The sequence below is a fragment of the Limanda limanda genome, chromosome 16, assembly GCF_963576545.1.
Source record: "Limanda limanda chromosome 16, fLimLim1.1, whole genome shotgun sequence".
Lineage (NCBI taxonomy): Eukaryota > Metazoa > Chordata > Actinopteri > Pleuronectiformes > Pleuronectidae > Limanda > Limanda limanda.
Window position 1 is genome coordinate 55,435 of NC_083651.1, and position 18,480 is coordinate 73,914.

Sequence of the window (18,480 nt, forward strand, 5' to 3'; positions counted from 1 at the left end):
CCTTCACTCATTCTCCTTGTGAATGAGATTTCAGCTCTTAGCTCTCACCACACAACTTGTGTGTGTGAGTATTTGTCTTCACAACTGATGCAGCTGGATGTTTCCTAATGTAATGATGCTGGGAGGGATATTATATTATCGTTAGAAAAATAACCGTCTTTCGGTTTTTGTGGTCAGAATAAAATGCAAAATTACAAAAAATTGACTGCTTTTGGTTTCATGCAATCCTTCTTTTATAGAAAATAGTTTGTTAAGATAAAGTAGATATACAAAAACTTGTAAATTAATGAATGCATCAATAAATCTATGTATTTGCAACATAAATGAATGACTTATGTTCTTTTTGACATAAAATATCTTGAGCAGCACACATAAGTAGCTTGATTAAATATATGTATTGAAATAGTGACCAGCAGAGGTCGCTATGTGTTACCAAATTCCTCATTTCTCCAAACATGACCAGCTAATTATAACTTTTAATGGGCCTTTTCCTTCCTGGTGAACTGTGACATTAGGTCTATAGTGGACTAATCCATTTTCCACAGCAGTATTGATCATCATATTTGCAACGGGCAGGCTTTTAAGTCCATTTAATGAATCATTAATATTAAAATGATCATGTATGTGTTTCCTGGAGGAGCCCTCCTTCCTCTTCCTGCCCTTATTCGGTGATGTTTTCTTCCAACTGATTCAGCGGACGGACACAGCAGATAGACACAGATGATGATTTCATGTCTTTTTCTCATGTTATGTTTTGTGAAACGCCTCTTTCTACAAGTTCTGGCTTTTGTGAACTTGGGGCCAGTTCCACTTTGAGCACCCGTGCTTGTTGTGTAACTTCTGCAGAGCTTACTATTAAAATGTCTCAAAGGCAACTCCAGTCTGAGAATTTCCTTATTTCAAATCACAAGAGGAATTTCCATCACATAGATTTACTTAGTTTTACTGTCGCCATAGTGCGTGTCAATTTTCACAACAACCGGGAGCCGTCACCTTTGACCCCGGAGACACCGAGAACTTCCGGTTCCACTCCACACAGCGACACCTGCAGGTGGGATGAACTCACTGCAGCTAGTGATGCGTCCTTTCGTGTGGAAGCTTAGCAGCACAGATATGAACACTAGATGTCTCGGCCGCGTTGCCGGCCAACGGAGACGAACGTCACCACATGGCGGCCATCTTGTTGCGGGAGGTTCTCTCACCCATAACATTGTGTTGGTAGTGGTAAATAACCATAACTTGCTCAATTTTCAACCGATTTTGAAACGGTCTGGTTTGTTATAAACGTCAGAGATGTAGATATGACACTGTGTACTTATGAATAATTATGTTATTTTCTAAAAAAAAATAATAATTTATGCAGTGTCATAACTACATCTCTGACGTTTATAACAAACCAGACCGTTTCAAAATCGGTTGAAAATTGAGCAAGTTATGGTTATTTACAACTACCAACACAATGTTATGGGTGAGAGAGCCTCCCGCAACAAGATGGCCGCCATGTGGTGACGTCCGGCTCCGTCGAGCGAGATATCTAGTCTTTATATATATCTATGCTTCGCAGCGTGTGTCGAGGCTTGTGTTGATGACGTAGGTGGTGACGATCAAAGCCTTGAGAGCCGGCTGCCATGGACCCCCCCCCCCCCTCACATTGTGTGGACTTGGGACTTTATATTGTTATATTGCGTTTGTTTGCAAAAAAAGAAACTGCCTGTCATATGTTTTATTGGTCTTATGTAATATTCTAATTTTCTGAGATACTGAATTTGGGGTTTTCATCAGCTGTAAGCCATATTCATCAACATGTAAAGACATAAACGCTTTAAACATTTAATTATTTGTGTGAGTTTCCCTTTTTGAATTGAATTATCGAAATAAACGAACTTTTCCATGATATTCTAATTTATTGAGATGCACCTGTATATAGAGCGCTGCCTTTCATTTATTGTCCACTTGATGGCGCAGTGGAGCAAATTAAGCACCATGAAGCTTCAGCCCACGAGTGAACCAATTTGGTGGAAAGCTTCAATGCTTCATGAAGCTCATCTAACTATATAAAAATCAACACAAAATAACATAATAACATATTCACTGTAACTGTAAGGTTAAAGTGAATAGACATTCAATATATCTTGATTTAAACGTTTGTATTTAAAATAAGCTAAATACTTTTAAAGAATATTGTAGCAGGTAGTAAGGAGCATTTTAAGCATAAATAAGATAATACAGAAATGTAAATAAAGACGATTTTAAAGAAATAAATATATCAAATGTAACAGGGTTTTTCTTTTTTACCTGAAAGTTTTATTTGATTTCAGTTACAGTTGAAATGTGTGATTGAATTAAACCAGAGTGAAAAAGTCGTGTTGAAGAACCAACAGTTTTTATTTTGTAGACATTTGTTTGGTGTGGTTTAGAATTTACTTAGAGTCAATAGAATCAAACACAAACATGGTATGATTAATATCAGACACTAATGTGCAGCTGCAGAGGCTCCTCTGCTCGGGCCCCATGCCGTCTGGGTCCGGCCCTGGGTTCTGTCCCACGTCCTCAGGGACATTCTGCTGAGGACGGACACGCTGGGGCTGAAAGTCCAAGCTGCTCCACCTCAGTCTGATTCAACCTTTGACCTTTGAGTGGATGCTCGAGACTTCCTGTGTGATGACATCACCCGTCTCATGGTTCAAACATCGACACTGACTCTTGTAAGGAACTTTTAAATGTGGAAGAAAAGTTCAAACTTTTATAAATGAAGTTTGGTGCTGTTTGTGTTTACAGCAGAGATGATGAGGGAGGCGGAGTCTGACCTGAGACACCTGACGAGGTGCGTTTGACTGAGTCTGATCCTCTGATGTCATCAGCCGGCGTCTGCAGGGGCGGAGCTAAAAACACAGAGGTCAAGTCCGACGTGTTTTCCTTCTCTCAGCGTCAGAGACGAGAACAACAACACATCTCACAGCGTCTGATTTTTCTGTTGCTGATGAAACTGATGAAATCCGTGAGTTTTTTAATAAAGAACAATTAACAACGAAGGTTCCAAAACGAGTGTGAAGCGGCTGGGATGAGGATCAGCACCGCTAAATCTGAGGCCATGACTCTTAGCAGGAAACCGATGGATTGCTTACTCCGGGTAGGAAATGAGTCCTTAGCCCAAGTGAAGGAGTTCAAGTACCTCGGGGTCTTGTTCGCGAGTGAGGGTACTATGGAGCGTGAGATTGGCCGGAGAATCGGAGCAGCGGGGGCGGTATTGCGTTCGCTTTACCGCACCGTTGTAACGAAAAGAGAGCTGAGCCGCAAGGCAAAGCTCTCGATCTACCGGTCGATCTTCGTTCCTATCCTCACCTATGGTCATGAGGACTGGGTGATGACCGAAAGGACGAGATCGCGGGTACAAGCGGCCGAGATGAGTTTTCTCAGAAGGGTGGCTGGCGTCTCCCTTAGAGATAGGGTGAGAAGCTCAGTCATCCGTGAGGGACTCGGATTAGAGCCGCTGCTCCTTTACTTAGAAAGGAGTCAGCTGAGGTGGTTCGGGCATACACAGAGATATATAGATGTATATATATATATTCTACCTACCTCATGTATATAAAGTATCCTCTGACATCTTTCCATATTTATTGAAGCATCTTTGCACTCTGCATAAACCACTCCATTCTCATTGTTGTGTTTTTTATGTTCATATATGTATACTTTTGTATATATTTATATTCAGCTTATAAATATGGCTCCTGCCATATTTCAAGGTCACGTGACGTTCAGCTGCTTTTATTTTGAAAGAAGAGGTGCTGTTCCTATTCTTTCAAAATAAAAGCAAAAATAAATCAAGCTGATCTCAGCTCTGACCTGTAGCTGGTTCCCCTTGTGGTTCCCCTCGTGGTTCCCCTCGTGGTTCCCCCCGTGGTTCCCCTCGTGGTTCCCCCCGTGGTTCCCCTCGTGGTTCACACGGTTTCATGTTGAATCCACACACTCACGTGTTGTGTTAACATGTGCGGGGAACAACATGAGAATCATCTGCAGAAGAATCACGTCTCTGTCGAGTCGATCTAACTTTGAAGAACCTGAAGAGACGATCGGTTTCACTTTCCTCTGTTTGATTAACTTCACTTTAATCTCAAACCAAACATTCAGACATTTTAATGACGCGAGTGTTGACGATGATTAAAGAAATTCTCCATGATCCATCAGCAGGTTGTTTAAATGTCTTCTTTCTTTGCCCACTGGGGGGCGCTGTATTATCAGCAGAGCTTAACATGACTTGAAGGTTTTACAATAAAAGTGCGACATAAATAAATCAATCATATCGTTGATGATTTTTAAGGTTGTGGAGAAAGAGTCGACTCTGAAGAAAACGAGTTCAGAGGTGATGACGAGTCCAGCTGCTGGTTTTCAGGGTCAAAGGTCAAACTGAACGAAGCTCCTCAGGGTCGGACGTGTTCCCAGCAGAGCAGAAGGATTCACTCAGTACGTCTTCAGTTTGAAGACCTTGCTGAGCCTGGTGGTGGCGCTGGAGTAGATGAGGAAGGAGCCTTCGTCAGTGCTGAAGTGTTCCCAGTCTCTGCAGCCGAACGTCGGCAGACTGTGGACTGGAACGAATCCCTCGTACCCCTGCCACCTGAGAACTCCAAATACACAGAGATGAGAACCTGAAAGACACAACATCCACACAGACGTCAACTACGACAGGAACTACCGACCTGTAGACCACGCTGTTCACAGAGTGCGAGCTGCCGTCGTAAGAGTTGGCCACCACCAGGAACTTATCATCTCCGATGGTGAAGAACTCCCAGTCGACCGCACTAAACACAACAACAACAACATCTGAGCTGGTTGGTCACTAGAGGCTGTAGTGAGCTGGTTGGTCACTAGAGGCTGTAGTGAGCTGGTTGGTCACTAGAGGGTGTAGTGAGCAGGTTGGTCACTAGAGGGTTTAGTGAGCGGGTTGGTCACTAGAGGGAGCAGTGAGCTGGTTGGTCACTAGAGGGTGTAGTGAGCAGGTTGGTCACTAGAGGGTTTAGTGAGCTGGTTGGTCACTAGAGGGAGCAGTGAGCTGGTTGGTCACTAGAGGCTGTAGTGAGCAGGTTGGTCACTAGAGGCAGTAGTGAGCAGGTTGGTCACTAGAGGGTGCAGTGAGCAGGTTGGTCACTAGAGGGTGTAGTTAGCTGGTTGGTCACTAGAGGGTGCAGTGAGCAGGTTGGTCACTAGAGGCTGCAGTGAGCAGGTTGGTCACTAGAGGGTGTAGTGAGCAGGTTGGTCACTAGAGGGTTTAGTGAGCAGGTTGGTCACTAGAGGGTGCAGTTAGCAGGTTGGTCACTAGAGGGTGTAGTGAGCTGGTTGGTCACTAGAGGGTGCAGTGAGCTGGTTGGTCACTAGAGGCTGTAGTGAGCTGGTTGGTCACTAGAGGGTGTAGTGAGTAGGTTGGTCACTAGAGGGTTTAGTGAGCTGGTTGGTCACTAGAGGGTGTAGTTAGCTGGTTGGTCACTAGAGGGTGTAGTGAGCTGGTTGGTCACTAGAGGGTGTAGTGAGCTGGTTGGTCACTAGAGGCTGTAGTGAGCAGGTTGGTCACTAGAGGCTGTAGTGAGCAGGTTGGTCACTAGAGGGTGTAGTGAGCTGGTTGGTCACTAGAGGGTGCAGTTAGCAGGTTGGTCACTAGAGGGTTTAGTGAGCAGGTTGGTCACTAGAGGCTGTAGTGAGCAGGTTGGTCACTAGAGGCTGTAGTGAGCAGGTTGGTCACTAGAGGGTGTAGTGAGCTGGTTGGTCACTAGAGGGTGCAGTGAGCAGGTTGGTCACTAGAGGCTGCAGTGAGCAGGTTGGTCACTAGAGGGTGTAGTGAGCAGGTTGGTCACTAGAGGGTGTAGTGAGCAGGTTGGTCACTAGAGGGTGCAGTGAGCTGGTTGGTCACTAGAGGCTGTAGTGAGCAGGTTGGTCACTAGAGGCTGTAGTGAGCAGGTTGGTCACTAGAGGGTGCAGTGAGCTGGTTGGTCACTAGAGGGTGTAGTGAGCAGGTTGGTCACTAGAGGCTGTAGGGAGCAGGTTGGTCACTAGAGGCTGTAGTGAGCTGGTTGGTCACTAGAGGGTGTAGTGAGCAGATGGGTCACTAGAGGGTGTAGTCAGCTGGTTGGTCACTAGAGGGTGTAGTGAGCTGGTTGGTCACTAGAGGCTGTAGTGAGCTGGTTGGTCACTAGAGGGTGTAGTGAGCAGGTTGGTCACTAGAGGGTTTAGTGAGCGGGTTGGTCACTAGAGGGAGCAGTGAGCTGGTTGGTCACTAGAGGCTGTAGTGAGCTGGTTGGTCACTAGAGGGTGTAGTGAGCAGGTTGGTCACTAGAGGGTTTAGTGAGCTGGTTGGTCACTAGAGGGAGCAGTGAGCTGGTTGGTCACTAGAGGCTGTAGTGAGCTGGTTGGTCACTAGAGGGTGTAGTGAGCAGGTTGGTCACTAGAGGGTTTAGTGAGCAGGTTGGTCACTAGAGGGTGCAGTTAGCAGGTTGGTCACTAGAGGGTGTAGTGAGCTGGTTGGTCACTAGAGGGTGCAGTGAGCTGGTTGGTCACTAGAGGCTGTAGTGAGCTGGTTGGTCACTAGAGGGTGTAGTGAGCAGGTTGGTCACTAGAGGGTTTAGTGAGCTGGTTGGTCACTAGAGGGTGCAGTTAGCAGGTTGGTCACTAGAGGGTGTAGTGAGCTGGTTGGTCACTAGAGGGTGCAGTGAGCTGGTTGGTCACTAGAGGGTGCAGTGAGCTGGTTGGTCACTAGAGGGTGCAGTTAGCAGGTTGGTCACTAGAGGGTTTAGTGAGCAGGTTGGTCACTAGAGGCTGTAGTGAGCAGGTTGGTCACTAGAGGGTGCAGTGAGCTGGTTGGTCACTAGAGGGTGCAGTTAGCAGGTTGGTCACTAGAGGGTTTAGTGAGCAGGTTGGTCACTAGAGGGTGCAGTTAGCAGGTTGGTCACTAGAGGGTGCAGTTAGCAGGTTGGTCACTAGAGGGTTTAGTGAGCAGGTTGGTCACTAGAGGCTGTAGTGAGCAGGTTGGTCACTAGAGGGTGTAGTGAGCTGGTTGGTCACTAGAGGCAGTAGTGAGCAGGTTGGTCACTAGAGGGTGCAGTTAGCAGGTTGGTCACTAGAGGGTGTAGTGAGCTGGTTGGTCACTAGAGGGTGCAGTTAGCAGGTTGGTCACTAGAGGGTTTAGTGAGCAGGTTGGTCACTAGAGGCTGTAGTGAGCAGGTTGGTCACTAGAGGGTGTAGTGAGCTGGTTGGTCACTAGAGGCAGTAGTGAGCAGGTTGGTCACTAGAGGGTGCAGTGAGCAGGTTGGTCACTAGAGGGTGCAGTCAGCAGGTTGGTCACTAGAGGCTGCAGTGAGCAGGTTGGTCACTAGAGGGTGTAGTGAGCAGGTTGGTCACTAGAGGGTGTAGTGAGCAGGTTGGTCACTAGAGGGTGTAGTTAGCAGGTTGGTCACTAGAGGGTGTAGTTAGCAGGTTGGTCACTAGAGGGTGCAGTGAGCTGGTTGGTCACTAGAGGGTGTAGTGAGCAGGTTGGTCACTAGAGGGTGTAGTTAGCAGGTTGGTCACTAGAGGCTGTAGTGAGCAGGTTGGTCACTAGAGGGTGCAGTGAGCTGGTTGGTCACTAGAGGGTGTAGTGAGCAGGTTGGTCACTAGAGGGTGTAGTGAGCAGGTTGGTCACTAGAGGCTGTAGTGAGCAGGTTGGTCACTAGAGGCTGTAGTGAGCTGGTTGGTCACTAGAGGGTGTAGTGAGCAGGTTGGTCACTAGAGGGTGTAGTGAGCAGGTTGGTCACTAGAGGCTGTAGTGAGCAGGTTGGTCACTAGAGGCAGTAGTGAGCAGGTTGGTCACTAGAGGGTGCAGTGAGCAGGTTGGTCACTAGAGGGTGTAGTCAGCTGGTTGGTCACTAGAGGGTGCAGTGAGCAGGTTGGTCACTAGAGGGTTTAGTGAGCAAGTTGGTCACTAGAGGGTGTAGTTACCTGGTTGGTCACTAGAGGGTGCAGTGAGCAGGTTGGTCACTAGAGGGTGCAGTGAGCTGGTTGGTCACTAGAGGGTGTAGTGAGCAGGTTGGTCACTAGAGGGTGTAGTGAGCTGGTTGGTCACTAGAGGGTGCAGTGAGCAGGTTGGTCATTAGAGGGTGCAGTGAGCAGGTTGGTTACTAGAGGGTGTAGTGAGCAGGTTGGTCACTAGAGGGTGTAGTGAGCAGGTTGGTCACTAGAGGGAGCAGTGAGCAGGTTGGTCACTAGAGGGTGCAGTGAGCAGGTTGGTCACTAGAGGGTGCAGTGAGCAGGTTGGTCACTAGAGGGTGCAGTGAGCAGGTTGGTCACTAGAGGCTGTAGTGAGCAGGTTGGTCACTAGAGGGTGTAGTGAGCAGGTTGGTCACTAGAGGGAGCAGTGAGCAGGTTGGTCACTAGAGGGAGCAGTGAGCAGGTTGGTCACTAGAGGGTGCAGTGAGCAGGTTGTATACTAGAGGCAGTAGTGAGCAGGTTGGTCACTAGAGGGTGTAGTGAGCAGGTTGGTCACTAGAGGGTGCAGTGAGCAGGTTGGTCACTAGAGGGTGTAGTGAGCAGGTTGGTCACTAGAGGGTGCAGTGAGCAGGTTGGTCACTAGAGGCTGTAGTGAGCAGGTAGGTCACTAGAGGGTGTAGTGAGCAGGTTGGTCACTAGAGGGAGCAGTGAGCAGGTTGGTCACTAGAGGGTGCAGTGAGCAGGTTGGTCACTAGAGGGTGCAGTGAGCAGGTTGGTCACTAGAGGGTGCAGTGAGCAGGTTGGTCACTAGAGGCTGTAGTGAGCAGGTTGGTCACTAGAGGGTGTAGTGAGCAGGTTGGTCACTAGAGGGAGCAGTGAGCAGGTTGGTCACTAGAGGGAGCAGTGAGCAGGTTGGTCACTAGAGGGTGCAGTGAGCAGGTTGGTCACTAGAGGGTGCAGTGAGCAGGTTGGTCACTAGAGGGTGTAGTGAGCAGGTTGGTCACTAGAGGGAGCAGTGAGCAGGTCACCTGTGTGTGAGGATGTCCTGGAAGCGGATGAAGGTCTGCGTCAGTGCACTGAGTTCGTACACGGTGGAGTTGATGCTGTACGGACTCGGGCCGCGGTCAGAAATCTTCTGACTGTTGGCGACAGCGAGGAAGAACCGGCCTTCGATCTGAAACGTCTCCCAATCAGTGGCTCCCACCGTCTGCAGGGGGAGGGGGGGGTATGAATCAGCTGATCAATAAGATAATCATCAGATGAATCAATAATGAAAACCCTGAAGCTGCAGCTTCATTCATAATAAAACAAGAAGCATAAAAACACAGGTACACAGTACAGTACGTGAATATTCGTTAGTACAAGCTGAAAATGTTTGAAGATGAAGATTAGCGTTCTGCTGTGCGTGAACATCAACGTGAGACTGACGTCAGAGCGTCGGCTCCCCCTGTGGACGATACGACTTCGGTTCTTTACAACGTCATCTAATGATCAATGAAGATATTCTAAATAGATCAATAAACTCTAAAGTATTTTTCATGATTCAAAAATCTAAAACCTCGTAAGAGAAAGCTGTTGTTGTTCCAAGTGTAATGTTTCCTGCAGCCTGTGGGGGGCGCCAGTGAGGAGGGAGCTCCTCGTGCCTCCTGTTCGTCTCTGAAGTTAAAACCTCAGAAGCTTCTTCTGTCAGATGATCTGACGAGTCCCAACAGCTGTCTGCAGCTGGAAACCCCCCCACTCACATACACACACACATACACACACACACATACACACATACACACACAAACTCACACACTCACATACACACACATACACACACACACACATACACACTCACACACATACACACATACACACACAAACTCACACACTCACATACACACACACATACACACACACACACATACACACTCACACACATACACACACACATACACACACACACACACACATACACACACACACATGCACACATACACACACAAACTCACACACTCACACATACACACACACACATACACACATACACACACAAACTCACACACTCACATACACACACACATACACACACACACATACACACATACACACACAAACTCACACACTCACATACACACACACATACACACACACACACATACACACTCACACACATACACACACACAAACTCACACACTCACATACACACACACATACACACACACACACATACACACTCACACACATACACACACACATACACACACAAACTCACACACTCACATACACACACACACATACACACACACACACATACCCACTCACACACATACACACATACACACACAAACTCACACACTCACATACACACACACATACACACACACACACATACACACTCACACACATACACACACACATACACACACACACACACACACACATACACATACACACACACACATGCACACATACACACACAAACTCACACACTCACACACATACACACACACATACATACACACACAAACTCACACATACACACATACACACACACACACATACACACTCACACACATACACACACACATACACACACACACACACACATACACACACACACATGCACACATACACACACAAACTCACACACTCACACACATACACACACACATACACACACACATACATACACACACAAACTCACACACTCAAACACATACACACACACACACACACACACACACACTCACTCACTCACTCACTCTCACATTAATTACACTCCTTTGGTTTCCTGCGTTTTAATTGAAGGGTTTTTTGTTTCCTTTTTAATCAGAGCTTCATAAACTGAAAAGATAAAAAACATGAATGTGATTTTATGACTCTTCTTTCAAGTGAACGTCTCATTAATGTTTCACGACTTTACTGCAGGACGTCCCGACTGATTTATTACACGAGGAGCTGCTGACGTGTGTTCACTGTAAACTGATGTGGCTGAAACCTGAAACTAGTGTCTTTGTTTTGATGTGTTGTTTATTCCGTTCAACCAGCTGAAGTCACATGATCTGAACGTCCCCCACGAGGCCCCAGGACCAGATGTTGAGGGACACAGACCCGACGACGGACACTGACCGGGATGTCCTGGAACGTCTGGAAGCGTCCGTCCAACCACACGTACACCGTGGAGCTGATGCTCGTGCTCTGACCGTCGAAGGTGTTGGCGACCACCAGGAAGTGGTACGGTCCAACGGTGAAGAACTCCCAGTCGTACGCTCCGGACGTGGACAGGCTCTGGTTGACCTCAAACAGCTGCCGAGAGAGAGGGACAGACGAGAGACGTCAGCAAAGAGGACGGACAATGACAGGGAAGGACAAGAAAGAGATGGAAGGAAGACGAGGAGACACGATGGAGAGAACAGAACAGAGGACACGATGGAGAGGACAGAACAGAGGACTCGATGGAGAGGACAGAACAGAGGACGCGATGGAGAAGACAGAACAGAGGATGTGATGGAGAGGACAGAACAGAGGACACGATGGAGAGGACAGAACAGAGGACAGGATGGAGAGGACAGAACAGAGGACGTGATGGAGAGGACAGAACAGAGGACACGATGGAGAGGACAGAACAGAGGACACGATGGAGAGGACAGAACAGAGGACGCGATGGAGAGGACAGAACAGAGGACACGATGGAGAGGACAGAACAAAGGACGTGATGGAGAGGACAGAACAGAGGACGCGATGGAGAGGACAGAACAGAGGACGTGATGGAGAGGACAGAACAGAGGACACGATGGAGAGGACAGAACAGAGGACACGATGGAGAGGACAGAACAGAGGACTCGATGGAGAGGACAGAACAGGATGTCCTCTGGTGTGTGAGGACGTGGTTACCTCTGTGTCTGGGTTCCACCTGTAGATCACACTCTGGATGTTGTGGTTCGAGTCTCGGGCTGAGGACACACACAGTTTTGTTCAGGACTCGAAACATTAGATTCTGTTTAAATCATGAAATTCCTTCTTCCTGTTTACCTCGTCTGTGATTGGCCACGACCAGGTAGCTGTGGTTGTGGATTTGGAACGCCTCCCAGTCCAGAGCGCCGTGAGTCTCCAGAGTCTGATAACGGAGGAAACGCCGCCGCCGATGGTTCCAGCGATAGATGATGGACAGCTCAGGCTCCACCTCCCTGGAGTTTGCCACCACCAAAAAAATCTGAAGGACGAAAAAATAGGAAGTTTAAAGAGTCTTCACATCGCCTGCTGCTGCTTCATTAACCAATCAGAGGCCTGAACACAGCGACAGGAAGACGTGAGAGAAACAGTTTAATCAGCTGTTTTCAGACGTGAACTGAAGTCTTCACCTGTGAGAAGAAACACGAGTCACACTTCATGTTCTCACCTGCACAAACACAACCAACACAACGGGTCTAAACACTGTCTGTTCTTCAGGAAACCACCCCCCTCTCCACCAGAGGTCAACCAGAGGTCAAGTGTTCACAGGTCAACCAGAGGTCAAGAGTTCACAGGTCAGCCAGAGGTCAAGTGTTCACAGGTCAACCAGAGGTCACGTGTTCACAGGTCAACCAGAGGTCAAGTGTTCACAGGTCAACCAGAGGTCAAGTGTTCACAGGTCAACCAGAGGTCACGAGTTCACAGGTCAGCCAGAGGTCAAGTGTTCACAGGTCAACCAGAGGTCACAAGTTCACAGGTCAACCAGAGGTCAAGTGTTCACAGGTCAAGCAGAGGTCACGTGTTCACAGGTCAACCATAGGTCAAGTGTTCACAGGTCAAGCAGAGGTCACGTGTTCACAGGTCAACCAGAGGTCAAGTGTTCACAGGTCAACCAGAGGTCACGTGTTCACAGGTCAACCAGAGGTCACGAGTTCACAGGTCAGCCAGAGGTCAAGTGTTCACAGGTCAACCAGAGGTCACGAGTTCACAGGTCAGCCAGAGGTCAAGTGTTCACAGGTCAACCAGAGGTCAAGTGTTCACAGGTCAACCAGAGGTCAAGTGTTCACAGGTCAACCAGAGGTCACGTGTTCACAGGTCAACCAGAGGTCACGAGTTCACAGGTCAGCCAGAGGTCAAGTGTTCACAGGTCAACCAGAGGTCAAGTGTTCACAGGTCAACCAGAGGTCACGTGTTCACAGGTCAACCAGAGGTCAAGTGTTCACAGGTCAAGCAGAGGTCAAGTGTTCACAGGTCAAGCAGAGGTCACGTGTTCACAGGTCAAGCAGAGGTCACGTGTTCACAGGTCAACCAGAGGTCCAGACCCAATTCTCTGGACTTTGTCTCTTTAAGAGGCTTTTGTTGTTGAGGGTCAATCATCGTATCTTTGTCGTTAGGTTACTTGTTAATGATCTGAGATCATTCAGTAATAATCAGTTTGAACAGCCAGTGTTTGAATCAGTTGCTCACCTTGTCGTCCACAGTGAAGTGTTTCCAGGCCCGAGCCTCCTGGGTGCTCATGTTCTGGTAGAGCTGGAAAGAACCGTTTCTCCATTTGTACAAGCCGGACCCGGACCGAGAGTCCCTGTGGGAGGAGGCGTGAGGGTAACCATGGAAATGCAGAAGACACTACAGGTCCTGAGGTGTGTTTCAGTACCTGTTGGCTGCAGCCATGAACAGGCCTTCAGATGGGATGGAGAAGAGCTCCACGTCGAAGGTTTCTGAGCTGGTGTAGAGATCCTGATAATCCTCCACGTAATCCAGACGCTCCGGATCTGCAGACCACACGAGACATGAACAGTTTATGGTCAATGTCAATGTTAAAAAGCCATGAAGTCTGTGGTAAAGGGAGCTCCGCCCCATTAGACAATCAACTGATTGGCCACGCCCCCTAACAAAGTCAGCCGACATGTCCTCTACGCACTGGAAGCAGCTGACCAATCACAACATAGTGATTCAGCTGACCAATCAGATCAGACTTTATCAGGAGGAGGGTCTTAAAGAGACAGGAGCTAAAACCAAGTATTAGAGACAGAGGCTGAAAAGAGGAGCAGCAGCGATGGACAGAATGTGATGAGCAGAATGTGTCTCTGTGATGGACTCACTCTGCAGCAGTGTCCTCCAGGTGAGTCCGTCACAAATGAACAGACCTTTTCTCTGAGCGCTGAACCACAGCTGACCTTGTTCTGCTCTCGAACACACGGGACGACTTCCCAGAGTCACTGTGGCCTCGACCCCTGGAAAACAAAACTGCAGGTGTTTATGAAGCTCTGTGTAGATGTTTTCAGAGCTGAAAAGAGCTGAAGAACGTTCTGGAGGTTCTCAAACGTTCTGAACCTCCAATAACAGACGTGAGGATATTGAGAGATGAGTCATCATAACAACACAGTATTTCTCTTTGAAGTGTTGTGAAGTAGATGAAAACAAAAATTGTGGATAAAGTGTAAGTTCTTGAAAAGTTACTGCAGTACTCAGTTACTTTGCAGTGATACTTCAGAGCCTGATGGAAAGTCCCACAGCTGCCTGTCAGTGTGTGAGAGTGTGTTACAGATGTGACAGCTGTGCTTTAATGAAGTCAAGGGAATGATGCTCCTTCAACAACACATCTTCATTACGAGCAGACAGATGAGTCGACAATTACACATCAGTCAGCATCAGTGTGATAACACACAGACTGAACTTACCTGAGGGCAAAACTACAACCAGAGATACACAGCTGTACTTTAACATCACAACAACAGACAACACTCAGCCTAACACAACCAACTCAACACAACACAAATAAACACAACACAACTCAACACAACAAAGCTAAACACAACACATCTGCCTTGACCAGCTGTTGAGCAGAGAAAAATAGGAACGAGAGGAAAGAGAGAGAGAGAGAGAGAGAGAGAGAGAGACAGACACAGAGAAAGAGAGAGAGAGAGAGAGAGAGAGAGAGAGAGAGAGAGAGAGAGAGAGAGACAGACACAGAGAAAGAGAGAGAGAGAGAGAGAGAGAGAGGACACTTAAAAATAAAACAAAATCTTTATGCTAAGCTAAACAAACACACTTGAATCTCAGTCAACCTCACACTGTTGTCATAGAAACACGCGTCAAACACCAGACTGTCAAACAAACTGCTACACACAAACACACACACACACACACAAACACACACACACAAACACACACACACACACACACACACACACACACACACACAAACACACACACACACACACACACACACACAGAAACATAAAACCCACAGCTGTAAAGGCCTGTCAATCACCAACAGAGGAAAGAAGCAGATTTTCCATCCATTTTGCAGCTTGTGTTACTGAATCACTGAAACCATCACAACTTGATGTTTACAGTCCACACACACACAGACACACACAGACACACAGAGACACACAGAGACACACACAGACACACAGAGACACACAGAGACACACAGAGACACACACAGACACACAGAGACACACAGAGACACACACAGACACACAGAGACACACAGACACACACAGACACACACAGACACACACAGACACACAGAGACACACACAGACACACAGAGACACACACAGACACACAGAGACACACAGAGACACACAGAGACACACACAGACACACAGAGACACACAGAGACACACAGAGACACACAGAGACACACACAGACACACACAGACACACCCACACACTAACCAGGACCCTGAAGAAAAACAGCTAGAAAGAAACATCATGTGAAGAATCAAAGGAACATTATTAACAGTATTATATGTAAAGTGATGATATAACGGTTCACCCCCCCCCCCCTCCTCACCGTAGGGGTCAGCTGGTCCCTGAGGGTCCGGCTCGAGGGGGCTGGACTTGAGGATCTGAGGGACAGACAGCTCGGCCAGACTGGGGTCAGAGGTCGGACACAGTCTGGCCGTGGCATCGGATCCAGGAAGTAGGACCAGCTGACGCAGAAGACCCTGAACACAGACGGGCCAGTGAGAAGCAGCAGAGCAGGAACCCTGAAGTCCTGATCCTGATCCTGATCCTGATCCTGATCCTGATCCTGATCCTGATCCTGATCAGATACTCACAGTGAAACCTCCCCTCCCCCGTCTCCTGCTGCCGACAAAGAACCGGGACCCTCTGGTGCTCAGAGCACCGGGAAACGACTGGGCCTGTTTACTGGGAGACAGGAAACTACTTCACGCACCAGTCTGAGTCTTAACATTGGTGAATATCTAGACCAGTTCAGACCAGTTCAGACCAGTTCAGACCAGAGCAGACCAGAGCAGACCAGAGCAGACCAGAGCCGACCAGAGCAGACTGAACCAGGCTGAACTGAAGCAAACCAGTTTAAACTAAACTGAACCCCACTGAGCTCAGCTCCTAGAGGAACCCAGTCTGAAGTCAGCCATGCAGAGTTCAACAGAACCAGGAGAACTCATCCGGTGACATGAAATGAACCAGACAGGACCAGGGTTTTCAAAGTGGACTCGCCTGAACCAGATTGAATTAGTCCTGAACCAGGATGAAGTATAAACTGGCATAAACTGAGTAAACTGAGTCTCAAATTAAGTGAACCAGGCTCAACTGAACCCAACTCATCCATGGTGAGTTAAACTGAACTGGTCTGAACTGGTCTGAACTGGTCTGAACTGGTCTGAACTGGTCTGAGGTCTGGTGTGACTCACATCTCCAGAGGAAGTCCACAGTCCACAGTCAGTGTGGCGTACGGCCCGGTGACGGCCAGCACCACGGTGTGCCAGCGGTTATCGTCCAACCCCACATTTCTAAAGCTCAGCCGGCCCCGCCCACCAGCACCAGAGGATGTGGTCATGAAGTGGAGGCGGTTCTCAGAGACACGTAACCCCAGCAACAGCGAATCAGAGCTCTCGTCCACCGCAGAGAAGAGGTACTGGTTCCTCTGGAAACAGGGAGAACAAGTGAGACCAGGAGGAGTCGGCCCAGATCTGCTTTCATCCAATTCTACTGGTTCACCTTCTGCCTCAGTCTTGGGATCTTGATGGTGGCGACCAATGAGAATTCAGCAGGGAAGAGGTCACAGTTGGTGAAGATTTGTGAGGCTGGAAAACTCAGCGTGGCACCAGCCAATCGGAGACCTCTGGCCCCTTTGGACTGGACCATCTGCACCTGATCGGTCAAAGCCTCTGTTTATCTACCACCATGTGGTCTGTAGTCAATCATCTGTTTGTACATTCATACCTTCATTTTTCATCCATCGCTCCTCATTCCCTCCCACCTGTGTCCTACCTGTGTGGGCGGGGCTTGTCCTGGGCGTGGCAGGGCTGTGGCCAGCAGGTCGAGAGGCAGCAGGTCTGAGGACGAATCACATTGTCTCATTTCACTGTTTGAATCAGATGAGGGAAAGTCAGAAGTTAATCTGAACACGAGTGAGATAGATCCCAGCAGAACAGGCTGTGATATTAAAATCTATATTATCTCACGTGTTTCTATCTGAGGCTTCATCTAAAACCACAGGTTGAGATTCAGCTCTGCTTCCTGGTGATGCAGGAACATGATGTTGAGTAGAAGGTTGTGTTTGGGAAGGTAAAAGTAAGAAGTTGGTGATTTCCCTGTGACGGCAGCTTGAGTCTGTCTCTGTTCAGTTTGAGTTATGTACAGAAACGAGACGTGAAGAGTTTACATGTTTCTTCACTGAGGGCAACAGGTCAACGACATGTTAGATGGAATTCCCCTTGAAGCTCCTCTGAGGCTCTGTGTGTGTGTTCAGTGCAACAGCAGGATCAATGGAAGATGAATGGAGGATGAATGGAGGATGAATGGAGGATGAATGGAGGATGAATGGAGGATGAATGGAGGGAGGGGACGACATGGACAGAAAACAAATCTCACATTTCAAAGACACAAAAAACCCGGAAGCCCAAAGCAGCAGAGAAACGTTTCAGTAGAAGAAGAAGCAGAGAATCGGTCTCTGTCACTTTCTATTCACCGTTCAAACATCCACTCAAACCTGAGGAAAGTTCATAATGTAAAACTGTGTAAGAATTAGAGTGACTCAGCAGCTTCTGAAGCAGTTTGCTTGGTGTCCCAGCAGGGGGCGCTCACCAGCAGCTCCACCTGGGCCCTCATGACATTCAACAATACCATGAATCAGGCGTCATATGAAACTCATTTGAACCAGATGTTTGTAAAAGTGACAGATGTGTAGTTTCTGTACAGATGCTGTGAACAATTAGCATAAATGCTAACTGCTGCTAAAACCAAAAAGCTCCTTTTAATTTCCATTTCTCATCCGTCATGTGAATCCGAGGTTTTGGTGAAAGGATCCAAACCAACAGCTTCCATCAGCTCAACCATCTGTACAGCTGGTAGCCGTTAGCTAGCTTGTGATGCTAGCGGTTTTAACACATGAATCCGGTTAGCCAGGTCCAGTGCTTTGGTCCAGCTAGCTTACAGAGGAGCTGTGAGGACGGAGCGTACCTGTGCAGGGTCTCCAGCTGTGGCTTTGGCCTCCGGTGGCGACCAGCAGCCAGGTGAGCAGCAGGGGGCAGCACGCCAACATCACGCCTGCGGACCCTCAACAGCGTGGGTTCGATTCCTCCTCAGCGGCCTGCGTCTTGACCTGCCGC

General features: G+C 48.1%; 1 protein-coding gene across 1 annotated transcript; it reads right to left on the reverse strand.

Moving 5' to 3' along the window:
* Positions 1–4,458: 4,458 nt before the first annotated feature.
* LOC133022144 (thrombospondin-type laminin G domain and EAR repeat-containing protein-like) lies at positions 4,459–18,413 on the reverse strand. Its single transcript, XM_061089170.1, has 15 exons — positions 18,332–18,413; positions 17,141–17,205; positions 16,868–17,020; positions 16,561–16,793; positions 15,961–16,051; positions 15,693–15,846; positions 13,987–14,118; positions 13,539–13,656; positions 13,352–13,466; positions 11,966–12,146; positions 11,828–11,880; positions 11,063–11,239; positions 8,976–9,154; positions 4,695–4,796; positions 4,459–4,612 (listed from the first exon to the last, which is right to left on the reverse strand). The coding sequence occupies exons 1-15, from the start codon at positions 18,411–18,413 to the stop codon at positions 4,459–4,461; spliced, it is 1,989 nt and encodes a 662-aa protein (XP_060945153.1).
* Positions 18,414–18,480: the final 67 nt, after the last annotated feature.

What these genes read in the sequence shown, in the direction of transcription:
- LOC133022144 (XM_061089170.1), bottom strand. Translation starts at nt 18,413, where the DNA reads ATGTTGGCGTGCTGCCCCCTGCTGCTCACCTGGCTGCTGGTCGCCACC. An exon ending in GACAAGCCCCGCCCACACAG is followed by an intron (nt 17,021 to 17,140) that starts GTAGGACACAGG and finishes TTGACCGATCAG; the next exon opens with GTGCAGATGGTCCAGTCCAA. An exon ending in GGGGGAGGGGAGGTTTCACT is followed by an intron (nt 15,847 to 15,960) that starts GTGAGTATCTGA and finishes GTCTGTGTTCAG; the next exon opens with GGTCTTCTGCGTCAGCTGGT.